Below are 14,467 nucleotides of genomic sequence, written 5' to 3'. Positions count from 1 at the left end.
CAAAGAAAATTAAAATAAAATCAGATAGCCCAGCTGATAAATATTGAATTTTCCATCAAGTACTGACTCATCAGGAAACAGGGTATAGTGATGAAGAACATGGGTAGTGGAGTCAAACTGCGTGGGTTCAAACACTCACCATTAAAAATATTAGCTGTGAGGGGCTGGCCTGGTGGTGTACTGTTTAAGTTCGTACTCTCTGCTTTGGTGGCCGGGGGTTTGCAGGTTCAGATCCCAGGCGTGGACCTACACACTGCTCATCAAGCCATGCTGTGGCGGCATCCCATATACAAAGTAGGAAAAGATTGGCACAGATGTTAGCTCAGGGCTAACCTTCCCCAAGCAAAAAAAAGAGGAAGATTGGCAACAGATGTTAGCTCAGGGCCAATCTTCCTCACCAAAACAAAAAAAAATTAGCTGTGTGATGCTAGGAAAGTTATTTGAGCTCCCTGTGCCTCAGTTTTTTCACCTATGAAATGGGGATAACATCTACCTCATAGAGTTGTGGTGAGTATTCGGTGAGTTAATAAATTTAAAATGCGTACGTGCTTAATAAATGATAGCTATAGTTACAAGTATCAGGTTAGGTGCAAACAAGGAAATGTGCAGATGCAAATGAATTTGAGCTACTTTTCAAGGAATTCTTCCATTTATTAAGGAATATTTTGTATCCAAGGGAATGAAACTTCTCGACGGTCAGTGAGATCATGTGATGAACGAGAGAGGAAGAAGGAAGGAGATGCCTTTACGCAGAGGCAGTCAGAGTGCTCTGGGCTGGGGCATGTGTGGGGAGGGAAACTTTCAGGGGATGTTTGTGGCAGGCATTTGCATGACATGAAGGACTGACACAGAAGAGATGAGGCCTTTAGGGTTTGAGGTGATGGGAATTTGAGGGCAAGTGAGAAATGTTGGCATTTTTCTTTTCCTTTTCACCGCTTCTGTGCCTCTGCTCCAGGTGCCACTGTTTCATGTCATTCCTTCCTTCTCTTTGTTGTTCCTCTCTTGCTCCTCCCAAATGTGTGGCTATCACTTTCCTTTTCACCTGAGGTTTCTTTCTCCTACTCTTTTCTCTCACATAATTAAGATAGTTTTTGCTTGTTGTTGAAGTATCATTTTGACACAATTTCGTTTTTTCCCATTTTGAATTTTAAAAGTTAAATTGAATTTGACTATTATGTAGACCTTGCTTGTGAGGTTTTTTTATTTTTTGTTTTTTGTGGGTCGATAATCATTGATAAAAAGGACTTTCTTAACCCCACCTAAATGCTTCTATATTAAGTTTTTACCTAAAACACGGTTTTTCCCCAGCTCAAATTGTCTTTCACTATCTAATTTCCAGATCCTCTAAAGTGTTTCAAATTTTATAGCTACATAATTTTTTAATAATAATATTTAGGATTCATACTTCCCATTCAGTTTTATTTGACGCTAGTAATGCCGCATATTTTGTGAGAAGATGTAGACTTACATAGACTCATTTATTTACTTAATTCAGTAAATTCTTTTTCAGGTTATAGCAAGCGTTATATTAGGCCCTTAGAACAAAATGATGAGACATAATCCCTGCCCTCCACAAAGTTACATCTCGTAGGGATAGCAGGCATGTCGAATATAGTGGGACACGGTGAAGTAAGGATGTGGACTGACTGCGGGTGCACTTGCAGGCAGAGGAAACAGCATCATTGTAAAGTACGAGAGCTCTGTTTTGGCTGGAGTGGAGTGGCTGAATAGGGCAAGAGATGGAGGGCAGGAGCTGGATCATGAAGGGCCTTATATGTCATGCAGCCGTTTTCAGATTTTGTCTTGTGAATTGGAAATATTGAAGATTTTAAGAATTTGATCAGACTTGTATTTTAATAAAGTTACTTGGGTGCTGGTAAGGCAAGTCCACTAGAGGGTGGTGAGATTAGAGCAGAGGGGCTAGGTAGGTGGTTTTTACAGTTGTCTAGAAAGTATTAATGAGGGGTGGAATGGGCCGGCCCCATGGCTTAGCAGTGAAGTGCTCGCGCTCCGCTACTGGCGGCCCGGGTTCTGATCCCAGGCGCGCGCTGACGCACCGCTTCTCCGGCCATGCTGAGGCCGTGTCCCACATACAGCAACTAGAAGGATGTGCAACTATGACATACAACTATCTCCTGGGGCTTTGGGGAAAAAAAAAGGAGGAGGATTCGCAATAGATGTTAGCTCAGAGCCAGTCTTCCTCAGCAAAAAGAGGAGGATTAGCATGGATGTTAGCTCAGGGCTGATCTCCCTCACAAAAAAATAAATAAATAAATGAGGGGTGGAATTAGGGTAGTGGCAGTGTTTGGCATACAAAAAATGTTAAGGAAGCAGAATTGACGGTTGATAATGAATTGGGTATGAAGACTGAAGGAGAAGATGGAATCTAAACATACTTTCCAAGTTTCTCAATGGTGATGCCATTTACTGAGAGAGGGAGGACTAGAGGAGAAACAGTGCTTTGTTGGAATGGTGCTGAAGTTTCAGTTCTGGCCGTACAGAGTGGAAGGTAGCTGTGAGGTGTCCAGTGTGTACTATGTAGGGCTGAAGTTCAAAAGAAAGGTTAAAATTAGATTTTGGAGCTAGAAATTAGATTTGGGAGTTATCACTGTGTGGTGGCAGAAGTTGAAACAAAATTCTCTTAGAAATGGGATGGGAGATGGGATCAAGGACATTGTTTAAAAATTCAATTAGCTTTGAAAAGTTGTAAGAACACTTTTTCCTCTGAATGTGAAGAGAAGGGAAGAAGATGGTAGTATCTGTTGTAGATAAATTTGTTATGTTTAGAGGATGGGAACTTAGACCTTTCACACCCAAATCTTCTGACATGCAGAATTCTTCTTCCTCCCCTTCTTCCCCTTCCTCATCCTCTGCTGCCTTTGCTGCTGTTGCCTCTTCCTCCTTCCTTCCTCTTGCTCCCCTCTAGATTTTTATTTTTTATTATTTGTAAATCTCTCTACCAAATATTTACTTTATATAAAAAGTTGTAAAAGACAGTATACTTCACTCTATAGTAATATATAAATCTACTTTTGGTTTCCTCTTGAGCTTTTTTAAGTGTATTCTGGAAGTATTAGAACTGATTCTAGGACTTTTGAGTAGAATGAGATATAATTTCTAATGGCAAAGGGTTAATTATTGTCAAATATAAATGTGATGTAACTAAACTCTATGTTCACACTTGTGAGTGAAATAATAGAGTCACTTTTGGAAATATATCTGAGGAGAGCCAAGTAAAACCTCGAAAGACTCATTGTTTTGGCCAAGTATGTTTTTATCTCGCTTTTCCCAGCGGTGGCCTTGGGCTCGCTGTGTCAGGTAGTTATTTGTGTTCCTTCAAGTGGAATAGAGAGTCTTCAGGATTTAATTATTTGAAAGCAACAGCAAAGGTAAAGTTCAGTAAATTTACAGAAGACTGTTTTCTGAGGAGAAGTGGAAGAGCCTCTGTTGGGTAGTCAGTTACGGCTTGTTAGTGAAAGTGCTCAAGGCTAGAGTGTTATCTTATTACTGTGATGAGCTATTCTATTTAAAAGTCACATTTATTAATTTAGTTTGCTAATTATAAAGGCAGTACATATTCATTGTAGATAATTTGAAAAATACAGAACATTTTTATAAAGAGGAAATAGAAATTAAAAATTGGAAATCATTTCTAGAATTCTTTTAACCAAAAAATACCCACTATAAACATTTTCATATACACACATTAAGAATATATTTATTTCTGCACAAGTGAAATCACACTGTATCTGCAGTACTATAGTTTTTCTCTTCCTTCCTGATATTGAGGGAGGAGGAAGTGTAGTGTGTTCTCAGTGACTATAAGATAGGCTTTATAGTGTAAAGTGCAATTTCCAAGTTCATACATATGGTAAAACACTGTCAGCGAAAATCTCTCAGAAAAAAAAACTTATTTCACAACCTGTTTTGTTCCTCTGCTCAGTAATGAATATGATTGGAAAACTTGAGGTTGATTTTTATTTTGTCATATGTTGTCTATATATATCACTATTCTAGAAATGAATTAGTTTTCCTCCTTATTAAAAAAAATCTACAGTGAACTAAGATACAGATGGTTAGTGAGAATCCACATTGGTTAACCTAGACAGATGGGTAATTCTCTGTCCTGATCATGATGACTAATGTCTTGTGGGTACATCTTACCAAATCAGCTTGCCCTGTTCCTAGGCAGCCTTCCTGATTTCCCTATTGTCATACATTTGTTATTATACCTTAAACTTATCAGCGAGACAGCTCAGGAATGTGTTCAGTAAGTAGCTTTACTTTCTTTGCAAGGTTCAATACTTTCTCTATTACTATAGGAATTTTACAACAAACAAACCAACCCTAGCCAAAAATATCATCTGTGAGGAATCTTCTTTGAATTATAAAACGTCACGATTGGTAGTAGTAAAGACTCTTGAAGACTGTTAGGATATAATAGTCTCCCCATTGGCCTGAGAATAGAACCCCATGTTTTGTGCTTAGATCTTTGACTTCAGTTTTGTTTCCTGTAAGTACATATGCAGATGGAAATCTTGGACAACATTGCAGGTTTTATTTTCTAGTCTATTGCAAGAAAAGAAACTATGTCAAATGGAAAATTTTCACTGCTTAGTGCATTTAATCAATTGAAACTATACAAGCAGTTCTGTAATCTTAGCTATAATTAAGTCTGCTAGGATTTTAGGTAACTTCGCTAAAGACAATCCTACTAGGTATTTTGACTTCTCAGTTATATCCATATTCCTCAGAAGCTTTGCAGATGATAATCATAACTGCAACTGACTTGCCTTCTATTGATTTGACCCTTGTCTGGAAAATATATTTCAGAATTGCAGTGGTTTTTAGCACACAACTGAAAAAGTAATTAAATATTTATTGTCTGCCTATCATGTGCCAGGCACTGGGCTAGTCATGGAAGATATTAAGCTAGTTAAGACATACTCCTTGTCCACAAGAAGACCACAGTTTAGTTGGAAAAACAGAAACAAAAACAGTCAATTACACTGTAACATAATAAATGCTATAACAGAGGTCTGGACTGGATAAGAATTATATACAAAGCTCATTTACCCTGTTAGATTATAAACTCTGAGAGAACAGAGTCTAGTATATCTCCTGTAGCAAGTTGCACAAAATAAATACTTAAGAAATATTTATGTAGTATATAAATGAATGTGCAAATCTCAGCAGAGAGAATATTCTTCCACTGTTACATCCAATAGAATTAATGCTTTGATGCTTTTCTACTAATTACTCGTTTTAACTTTTTCCGTTACTTACTTGTCCAAGTAATTTAACACCTCCTGAAAAGATCTCATATGTCTGCTTCTCAAACTGTTGGCATTGCCTGAGAGATGGAATTTCATTGTCTATTGTTCTCTCAGTCCTCTGAAGGTATCTCCCTATACCAGTTCATCACATTTGCTCTCTCAATCTTAGTTACAGATTTGTCTATCTTTTGCTACATACTGAGTCAGATTTTTCTTTGTTCTGAAGAGGAATGGTAAGATAATTAAAGTAAAAGTAGCCATGGAGGCCGGCCCGGTGGCGCAAGTGGTTAAGTGCGCGGGCTCTGCTGCGGCGGCCCGGGGTTCGCCAGTTCAGATCCTGGGTGTGCACTCACGCACTGCCTGTCAGGCCATGCTGTGGCGGCGTCCCATATAAAGTGGAGGAAGATGGACATGGATGTTAGCCCAGGGCCAGTCTTCCTCAGCAAGAAGAGGAGGATTGGCGGATGTTAGCTCAGGGCTGATCTTCCTCACCAAAAAAAAAAAAAAAGTAGCCATGATCTTTTAGGTAGGCAGTTATTAATTCTTTTTGTGATAAATTCTACAAGAATAAGGGGCACCATCTATAAATAATAATATGGTGATTGTACCATTTTAGGAAAGGCTGAGATGAGAAGCTCCTTTTTAATCTTTTCACCATATCTGCTATATTGACTTTTTTTCTGATCATAAGTAACAATTAACATGACTTAACAGAAGAGTGCTTATTTTTACTCGAGTACAGCCAAATGAACTTTGTAAATTAATACAGTTTATTTTTTCTGAGTGAATGCAATCTAGTATCTAGTTCAGTGTTATAAACAATTTTCATGATGTTTTATTATGGCTTCATTATACTAAAACTACTTTTTAAACAGTGCCACTATTTTTTAACCTTCCATGTAACTAGATGGTTTTCTAAATCTTGAAATTAAACATACTGGGTTTTGTTTGTTTTTTATGTGTTGATTTTTGGTTTTGCCTTTTAAATATTGCAACATTAATCATTTGCGGTGGAAGTAAGCTGCAGCAATTAAACTGCCTGAGAAGTGTTATTAGCTTACATGTTATAAAGTGTAACTTTTTTTTCATCTTGAATAGATCATTGAGGTTGGACTTTGTGAAGTTTTTGAATTGATCAAGGAGACGCGATTTTCTCATCCATCGCTGTGCCTCAGGAGTCTCCAAGCCCTGCTTAATGTGCTTCAGGGTCAGCAGCCAGAAGGCCTCCAGTCAGAGCCACCTGAGGTCCTAGGTAAGAGCTTAGGTGCATTGAGTGAAGCCTGTAGACGTAAAGAGTGTCTCTTATGAAGCATATACAGCAGCCTGTAATGCAGTCTTTGTTTAATTATGTTACTGAAACAGCAGGGATATACAGTTTAAGTTATTTTGCTATGTTCCACTGAAGTTATGATTTAACAGTTACAGTTCATACACAGACATTTTCTGATTATTGTGATGATGGGGAAAAAGCAAAACATAAATCCTTGGAACCCAGAAATAATCCTCAAGCCTATAGGCACTATTAACTTAAATTGTTCTTATTAAACCTTTGGCCAAAATAGCTAACACTGACTTTTTCTAACTTTACATGTTACTTTGGAGAGTTAAAAAAGTAAGAAAAAAGGGAAATGCTGCCAACTCCAAACAGCACCATTAGTTTCTAAACTGAGAAAGCATTTCTTTTGTATTTGTCATAAATAAAAATCTATTTTTGTTATAAAGTTTCTGAATTAGTAGCAACTTCCACTAAGTAAAAGTGTTTGCTTTTTGTAAAGTATATTTGAATTTTATGAACACCTGCCTTTTGTGCCAGTGACCTAGGCTCACTACATGATCCTGTAAGCAAGATAAGAGCTCCTAAGGAAGAGAAATAAGCACAATTGTGAAATTGTCTAATTGCTTTTCTCTGCTGCCCACCATGGGCCTTCAAAGAGTCTGGAGTTTTCTAAATCTCAAGCATTAGCTTGTATCAGAGTCCTGTGGGCCCTACCTGTGAAGTTTCTGATTCGGTAATTTGGAGTGGGGCCCAAGAATTTGCATTTGGAATAAGTTTCAGGGCGACGCTGATGCTGCCGGTCTGGGGAAGAGGTTGATCTTTTTTCTCTACTTGACTATTTGGATTTTGTCAGATCCACATGTGAGAACCTCATTAGATGTTAGATTGTTTTTTTTGGCCATGTATGGTGATTAGTTTTTGTGTTTGATTTTTGTTGTTGTTGTTGTTTTGTTTTAGTGAGGAAGGTGAGTGCTGGCCATGAGAACAAGCTGAGGATTTTTTAAAACAACACCCTCTCCCCCACTGCATGTTATAAATGTTACTACAAGAGGCAGGCACCTTGTTGGTTATTGCTACTGGTAGCACCAGTGATCATGTTACTATTGTGATGCACTACTTGGCTTCATGGCTTTTTACTGAAGATTTATGTAATTAATTAGTTAATTTTATTTAAGAATATTTTGCTAGTCATTCTTAGCTCTGGTTTGTCAATTAAAAAATAATTGAAATATTTAAAATATCCACTAAAACCTGTATGTCCTATTTCTTACTTTGAAAAACATGCTAAATCATTTCTGCCCTCCTAGATCTTCTACCATTCTGTCTTCTATCAGTTATGTACTTTCTTCTGTATCGTCTGTACATAAATACTACCTTTCATTTATTCTTTTCAAAATAGATCTTGTTCTTAATACTGGTTTTTCAAATTATAATGTGTGCTTTATCTTAATCATCTTCTGTCTGTCAAAACTTTCACCTGATTAGTTTGTTTGTTTTTGTTGTTAACGGTTTCAAATGCTGCTGTACTGTTTTTGGTCTCTCTCTTCTATCCTTTCATTGCTTGCTTCTGATCTCTTTACTGATTTGACTTATTTTTCTGTTGAGGGGTCTACCATCACTTCATATTTTTTATTTTGTTTAATTAGCTCAAAGATGTAAATAATTTGGTTCTTTAAAACTAAATTTCTGTTGAAATCTGTCTCTGCTTTTTTCCTTTGATCTGATATCATAATCACATTACTTACACTTTTTTCCACTTTGGTTTTTTGATGTTATTCATGAAAATATATGTATATATGTATTACTTTTACTCTCAGAGTAGCTTGACGATTATTATACACCAAGCTTCTTCTCTTTGCAAATGGATTTTGATTTATAAATTGTCTAGTTAAAATCATTCCCTTATATCTGTCTTTCTGTTCAACTTAAGGTTCGATTATATGTTCTCAGGTATTCACTTAAATGTAATAGCACCTCCTATGTTGTGTGCTAACAGCATATAATTCAGGGGTGATCAATACAGACATTGTTGCTGTTATCATGGGACTTAGTATCAGACAGTGGGACACATGTATGATTGCAAATGTGGATAAATGGTGTGGGGGAAAGTAGAGGGAATTCTGAAAGTCTGTAACAAGCTTCCCTGAAGATGTGACATTTGAGATTTGAAGGATGAGTAGGAAGGAGTTAACTAAGTTTCTAGGCAGAAAGGACAACATGCAGTAAGGATCTGAGACAGGAAGGAGAATGACTGAAAAATGACTGTATGGCTAGAAGGTGGAGAGTGAAAAGAGGGAGGGCTTTGCCATGTGTGAGGAAAGAGGCAGGGCCCAGATCCTGTGGGGCTTTATAGGCCATGTACAAGGAGCTTGGTTATTATTGTTCTAGGAGGAGTGGAAAGTCACTCTCTCTCTCCTTATGCTTAAAAAAATTTTTATATTTTGTGGCACTTACAGTGTTTTCTTCCACTTGAATCTAACATTTTTTTTCTTTTTTTTAAACTTTTTCGATGGCAGAAATATTCTTTGTCTTATTTGCCAATCTACTACCCCAACCTAGAATAGTTCCTGATGTACAGGAAGAATTCAGTAAATATTTGCTGAATAATTAAAAGAAATAGGCAAAAGGATAATGATGCTAAGAAGGATGGACAAACAGAAGAAGAAATGAAAGGATGGAGGGAAGGAAGGATAGTTGGAGGGAAGGGCAGAGGGAAGGTTAGATGGAAAAAAGGAAAGACTGAAGGATGTATGAACAAGTGAAGAAAGGGAGGGAGAATGGAACGAAGGAAGAGGAGCAGGAAGGAATTAACAAAGGAGTGAACGGATTTTAAGTAGAAAACCAGATTTTTGGTTTAAAAATTCTCTGTGGCTATAGGGGGCAAAAGTGAATGGTAGGAGTTAATTTATGAACACTTTTTAGTAGTCCAATTAAGAGATGGTGATAGCATGGATTGGGAAGATGGTGATGCGATAGATAAAGTGGAAGAGTTCGTTAGGAAGCAAAATTGACAGAACTTAATTAGCGATTAGATACGGACGATGAGGAGTAGGTGGAGGAACCCTAGGTTTCTGTGAGTTAAATAAACCACAGATGATGGCCTTTTAGTTTTCAGAGAATTGCAATACATTAATTCTCTTTCTCTTGCTCTCCTCCTTCCTTCCCCTTTACCTCTCCCTTTCTGCATCTTTCCCAATTTTCCTGTCTTTCTTTTTCTGACTCTGTTTCTTTCCTTCTCTCTCTGACTAAAGATTTTCAAATCCATCTTCCCTTCTACAGAAGAAATACCCAGAAGTCTGTTGATTCACTCCTGGGTGATGTTGTTCAAGGAATTTTGTGTGAAGCCGTCTGATGGTCATAGAACATTCATGTGTTATTTTACTATTTTTGCCACTAAATGGCTTTATGATTTAGGGACAATCTTTGAACCTCCCTGAGTCTCAATTTCATTATCCATTAAAGGAGGAGACTATCTGTCCTCTTGACTTGGAGGTTTTCCTAGGATATAAAATGAATTACATACATACTCCCTCCATAAGTTTGAACTGCTGTTGTGTTAGCGATAAAGCCAATTTTTTATTAAAACAAAGTATAGCATATGTTTTATGTATTCTGTTGTTGTTTTGCAAATAAATACCTAATTTTCTGGACACGTAACATTTTAAGAAGCCCATATTCTTCACAATCTAAAGAGTATAATAAGTGCAATAAGTAGTCTGTTACCTGATAGGATATTTCTTGAATTTGTGAATGCCTTAAGGCGAGTTTCTTTTAAATGACTTTGGATAGGTTCCATTTCTTCATTTACAAAAATAAGGAGTTGCACTAAGTGTTCTCTAAGGTTCTTTTTATATAAATATTCTAACTTTTGGGGGAAAAAGGTACTAGAAAGTAATTAATAATGCAAAGTGTTCTACCTGCCTTAAATATTTTTATAATGAGGCAAGGTATAAATAAATAAATACACACATGAAATGTTCTGTATGTCGAATGAATGTAATTGAGTTTTATTTTATCCACAGAATCTCTCTTCCAGCTCCTTTTGGAAATCACTGTTCGAAGTACTGGAATGAATGACAGCACAGGACAGTCTCTGACAGCACTTTCCTGTGCTTGCCTCTTTAGTCTGGTGGCTTCTTGGGGAGAAACAGGAAGGACACTTCAGGCCATCTCTGCTATCCTCACCAACAATGGCAGCCATGCTTGCCAAACTATTCAGGTATTTCATATTTATAGCTGCTTAGAAAGTTATAAGATGCCAAGTTGCAGTTTCCCCTCAGTTTCTGTCAGTAGGAATTCCCTGCTTTTTCTCCCTCAGTGTGGTAGTTTGATCTGTCCAAGGTTAATATATAAATAATCTGCAGTATTCGAGCTAAGCTGTGTGTGTGTTTAACTCATTAATAGCATTAATGGTAATAAAATGAAATTTGGCAAAACCTTAAACCTTTAAGCTGGTCTTTGTGTCAGCCCCACAGCCTCCTCTTTTCTTTGCATTATCTTGCTCTCTGCCCTCCCCTGTCTCCCATCTTGCCCTGAATTTTCAAATATGGAATTCCTTCATAGTTTCTAAACATCTTTTCTCTGTTGAAAGAAAAGGATGTATCATTCTACTATATTTTTGGTTGATTATAGTTTTTCCTGAATTGATTTGTTTCTGAGCTACTTCAGCTTTGCAGATAACATTTTAAGCTTTTAATATCCAATTGTGCAATAAGCTCTTCATCATTGTTAGTGGTGGGAAATATAATCCTCCTCATAGGCAACTTGATTTAATTCTTTTGGACTGTTCTGGAAATTGAGTAAGAAGTTATGGTTTTAAGTCTCTGTTATGTGCTCTTCCCTGACCCCTTTGACAACCTCCAGAACAGATGGAAGGGCTGCCTCAATCCTGTTATTAGCAGGCCAAAGACAGCAAAGGGAGTATGTGCGTCATTTTCTGTGACTTATTCAGCAATATTGAACTCTTCTTGTCAAACATGGACAGTCCCCTTATTCTAGATTTCTATTCTTATTCTAGTCCTTCTTTCTGCCCTGCCTGAAATCTTCTTTTCTTTTTTTTTTTTGATCATTAATTATTTTGAAATTCCTCTAATGCAGTGGTATTCAAACTGTTCTGCCCTGTGCTTTGAGGGTTCCCAAAATTTTAATTTAAATATATGCTTGAAATATACAAATACTTCTTAAATTTTAATAAAATAACATGAACACTCAGATGCCATATACCAAATTTTAATAGTGACCAGAAACACATGAGCTTATTAGGCATGCATATGATATATTTTTGTGAAGACTTATCCCAGATCATATGAGGTGAGATCTAAACAATGAGTTGAAATTAATCAGTCCAGAAGGAAGAGATGTTAGTGTTAGGGTATGGAGGAAGAATGTTCTTGGTATCCATATGTTAAGGCATGGAGGTAAGAGTAAGAGTGGAATATCGAAGGCTGAAACAAGTTTAGTGTAGTTATAATGTAGAGAGCTGTCAAATAACGGAGACAGAACTTGAATGCATATCTGTCTGACTGCGGTGTTATACTCAAGCAGTAGGCTGCACAAAACTACAAAAATTCTCCTGAATCCGCTTCAGAGCTGAGGTTCTCTGTAGACCTGCTCCATCACTACATCCCCAGCTCCAGCCCAAACACCATATTAAAGCCTGTTATCTTAACACAGCTTACAGTATTCTTCATGATTTGGCCCCATACCACCTACCAACTTCATTTCATAAAACTCTCTTGGCCAGGTTAAGGGTGGAGGGAAAGTCTTCTCTGAAAACATGTAGTTCTAATATCTCAAACTGTTTGGGGATCCAAATGCATATTACCTGTCTTGTTCCAAAAAGCTTAAGTTGAGAGTTTAAAGTAGGGTGGGATGGTAGTACCGTGAGGGGTCTTGACGAAGGAGACTAAAATCCTTTCTGGAGTGATGAGCTCCACACTTCAGAGGCTTCCCACAGACAAAACACTACTGCATCTGAGCTCACAAACAAAAAGCACCTGGAAAAGGCACCATCATTGAGGGTTAGTAGGAATCAATATAGGAGAATCAATCCTGCCAAGTCATTATATATTGGAATTATTTGATACAGAACATAAAATGTATGTGTGTATGTATATATATATATATTTAAGATGGTTAAAGTAATAAAAGAAAGTGTCAAAAGTATGATTAAGGAATAAGAATGTAAAAAGTAATCAGATCAGAAAATGAACCAAATGGAACTCCTGGAAATGAAAAAACCAAATAATTACAATTAACCAGGTAACCAGTGGATAATATAGTTGAGGATAGAAATAGTGAACTGAAAGATGAAGACTTATTCAGAATGCAGCACATAGAGACAAAGAGAGAAAATATGGAAGAAAATAAGAAACGGATAGAGTATGAAAAAGTCTAACGTATCAGTACAATATGAGTTTCACAAGGCAAAAATAGTTTTGTGGAGAGGTAATACTTGACATAATGGCTAAGATTTCCCAGAATTGGTGAATGACATGGAATCCTCAGATTAAGGAAGTCTGGTTTCTCTGGGTCCTGCCACTATTTGGGGAGAGAAAATCAATAGGAGAGAAAAAGGAGTATATCTGAGACTTCTTATTGTAGCACTGGGTTTCCTTAAAACTTGAGTGCCTTGTTAGAAGGCATGAAAGAAATAGAGCCATATTGAAGACACTTCTTAATTTCTGCTTCCTCCCCAGTCTCCACTACGGTTATAATAAAGAAATTTTTTTTAAGTATAAACTTGTAAGAATGGGACACATTTTTGAAAGATAGAAATTGGGCAAAGCTTAGACTTAATTTCCTCAAGAGGCTAATGTCCTTAGAAAGTAAGTTGATTTTCACCTAAAACTCCAGATAGGATTGGAATTGGAAATAATAGGTACCTGGAGAGTGGTGGTGAGGGGAATAGTTAAAAATTGATTGGAAATCTGTATAATGAAAAGGTAACGAACCCCAGAGCTCTTCCTCTACCCTTCCAAACCCTGGCAACTGTCCTTTTCTCATACCTCTAAGAGTTAGGTTTGCTGTCTAAAGAAACTGAGCTAGAGAGGCCAGGGGAAACCAGGCACAATTGAGAATGGGATTGAGGAGCCAGACTGAAAGGGAAATTAAGTGAAAGTCTCCATATTGATGATGAAAGGCTTATTATAGCTTCTCTGAAAAAGACTGGCAGACTTTTCTTTGGAGAAAGAGTGAAAAAAGACCCATAGATGCAGACATTGGGGAGGGTCCTCCAGTGAAACTGGTAAACTTAGTATAATCATTCTGAGGTGAGCTCACCAACGTCAATCCCTGTCTACTGACACCGAGCTTCCTATCAGTTTTTTAGTAGCTTACTCTTAAAAAATAGGTGTACAGCCAAGTATCACTAGGCTAACGTGAAAGACAGAGGTACCTCAAATCCATAATAATAATAATAATAATAATAATAATAATAAAAGAAACTTTGGATAAAAAGAATATAGAGAACAGAAGAAACTCTAAGAAAACTGTAATTAATATTTTGAAGAGGGATAAGAGAAAGTTGTTTACATTAAACAGCAGTATTCTATTTTTTAAAAAAACTCAAGAACAAGAAAGAATTTTTGTAAGTTAAAAATAAGATAGCAGCAATAAAAAAATCAGAACAGAAGATCAGGTTGAAGAGGTCCCCAGAAAACAGAAAAAAGAGAGAGAGAAAATAGGTGATATCAAATAAAAATTAGAGGATTCATCCAGGAAATCCAATATCTAATAGGCATTCAAGCAGAATGGAGGAAATTACCTGAGAAATCTTATAAGGAGAATTCCTGTACCCCACAGATACATATATTCAGACTGACAGAACACACACTGAGTGCTCAACATAATGAATGAAAAAAGACTCACACCAAGGTATCACTTTCCAAATCAGAACACTGATAATAAAGAGAAT

The 14,467-nt window shown here is 36.9% G+C and overlaps 1 protein-coding gene across 13 annotated transcripts in view; it reads left to right on the top strand.

Annotated features, from left to right (window-relative positions):
* Nucleotides 1–14,467, top strand: part of MYCBP2 (MYC binding protein 2) — a 256,327-nt gene that overhangs the window by 36,657 nt on the left and 205,203 nt on the right. For all 13 annotated transcript variants that reach the window (XM_058548329.1, XM_058548334.1, XM_058548335.1 and 10 more), the window contains exons 4-5: nt 6,375–6,528; nt 10,575–10,771. In XM_058548329.1, coding sequence (XP_058404312.1) covers nt 6,375–6,528; nt 10,575–10,771 — 351 coding nt within the window. The remainder of the gene's footprint in view (nt 1–6,374; nt 6,529–10,574; nt 10,772–14,467) is intronic.

Source organism: Diceros bicornis, chromosome 9, assembly GCF_020826845.1.
Source record: "Diceros bicornis minor isolate mBicDic1 chromosome 9, mDicBic1.mat.cur, whole genome shotgun sequence".
NCBI classification, from domain to species: domain Eukaryota; kingdom Metazoa; phylum Chordata; class Mammalia; order Perissodactyla; family Rhinocerotidae; genus Diceros; species Diceros bicornis.
This window is presented reverse-complemented; position numbering and strand designations above follow the sequence as displayed.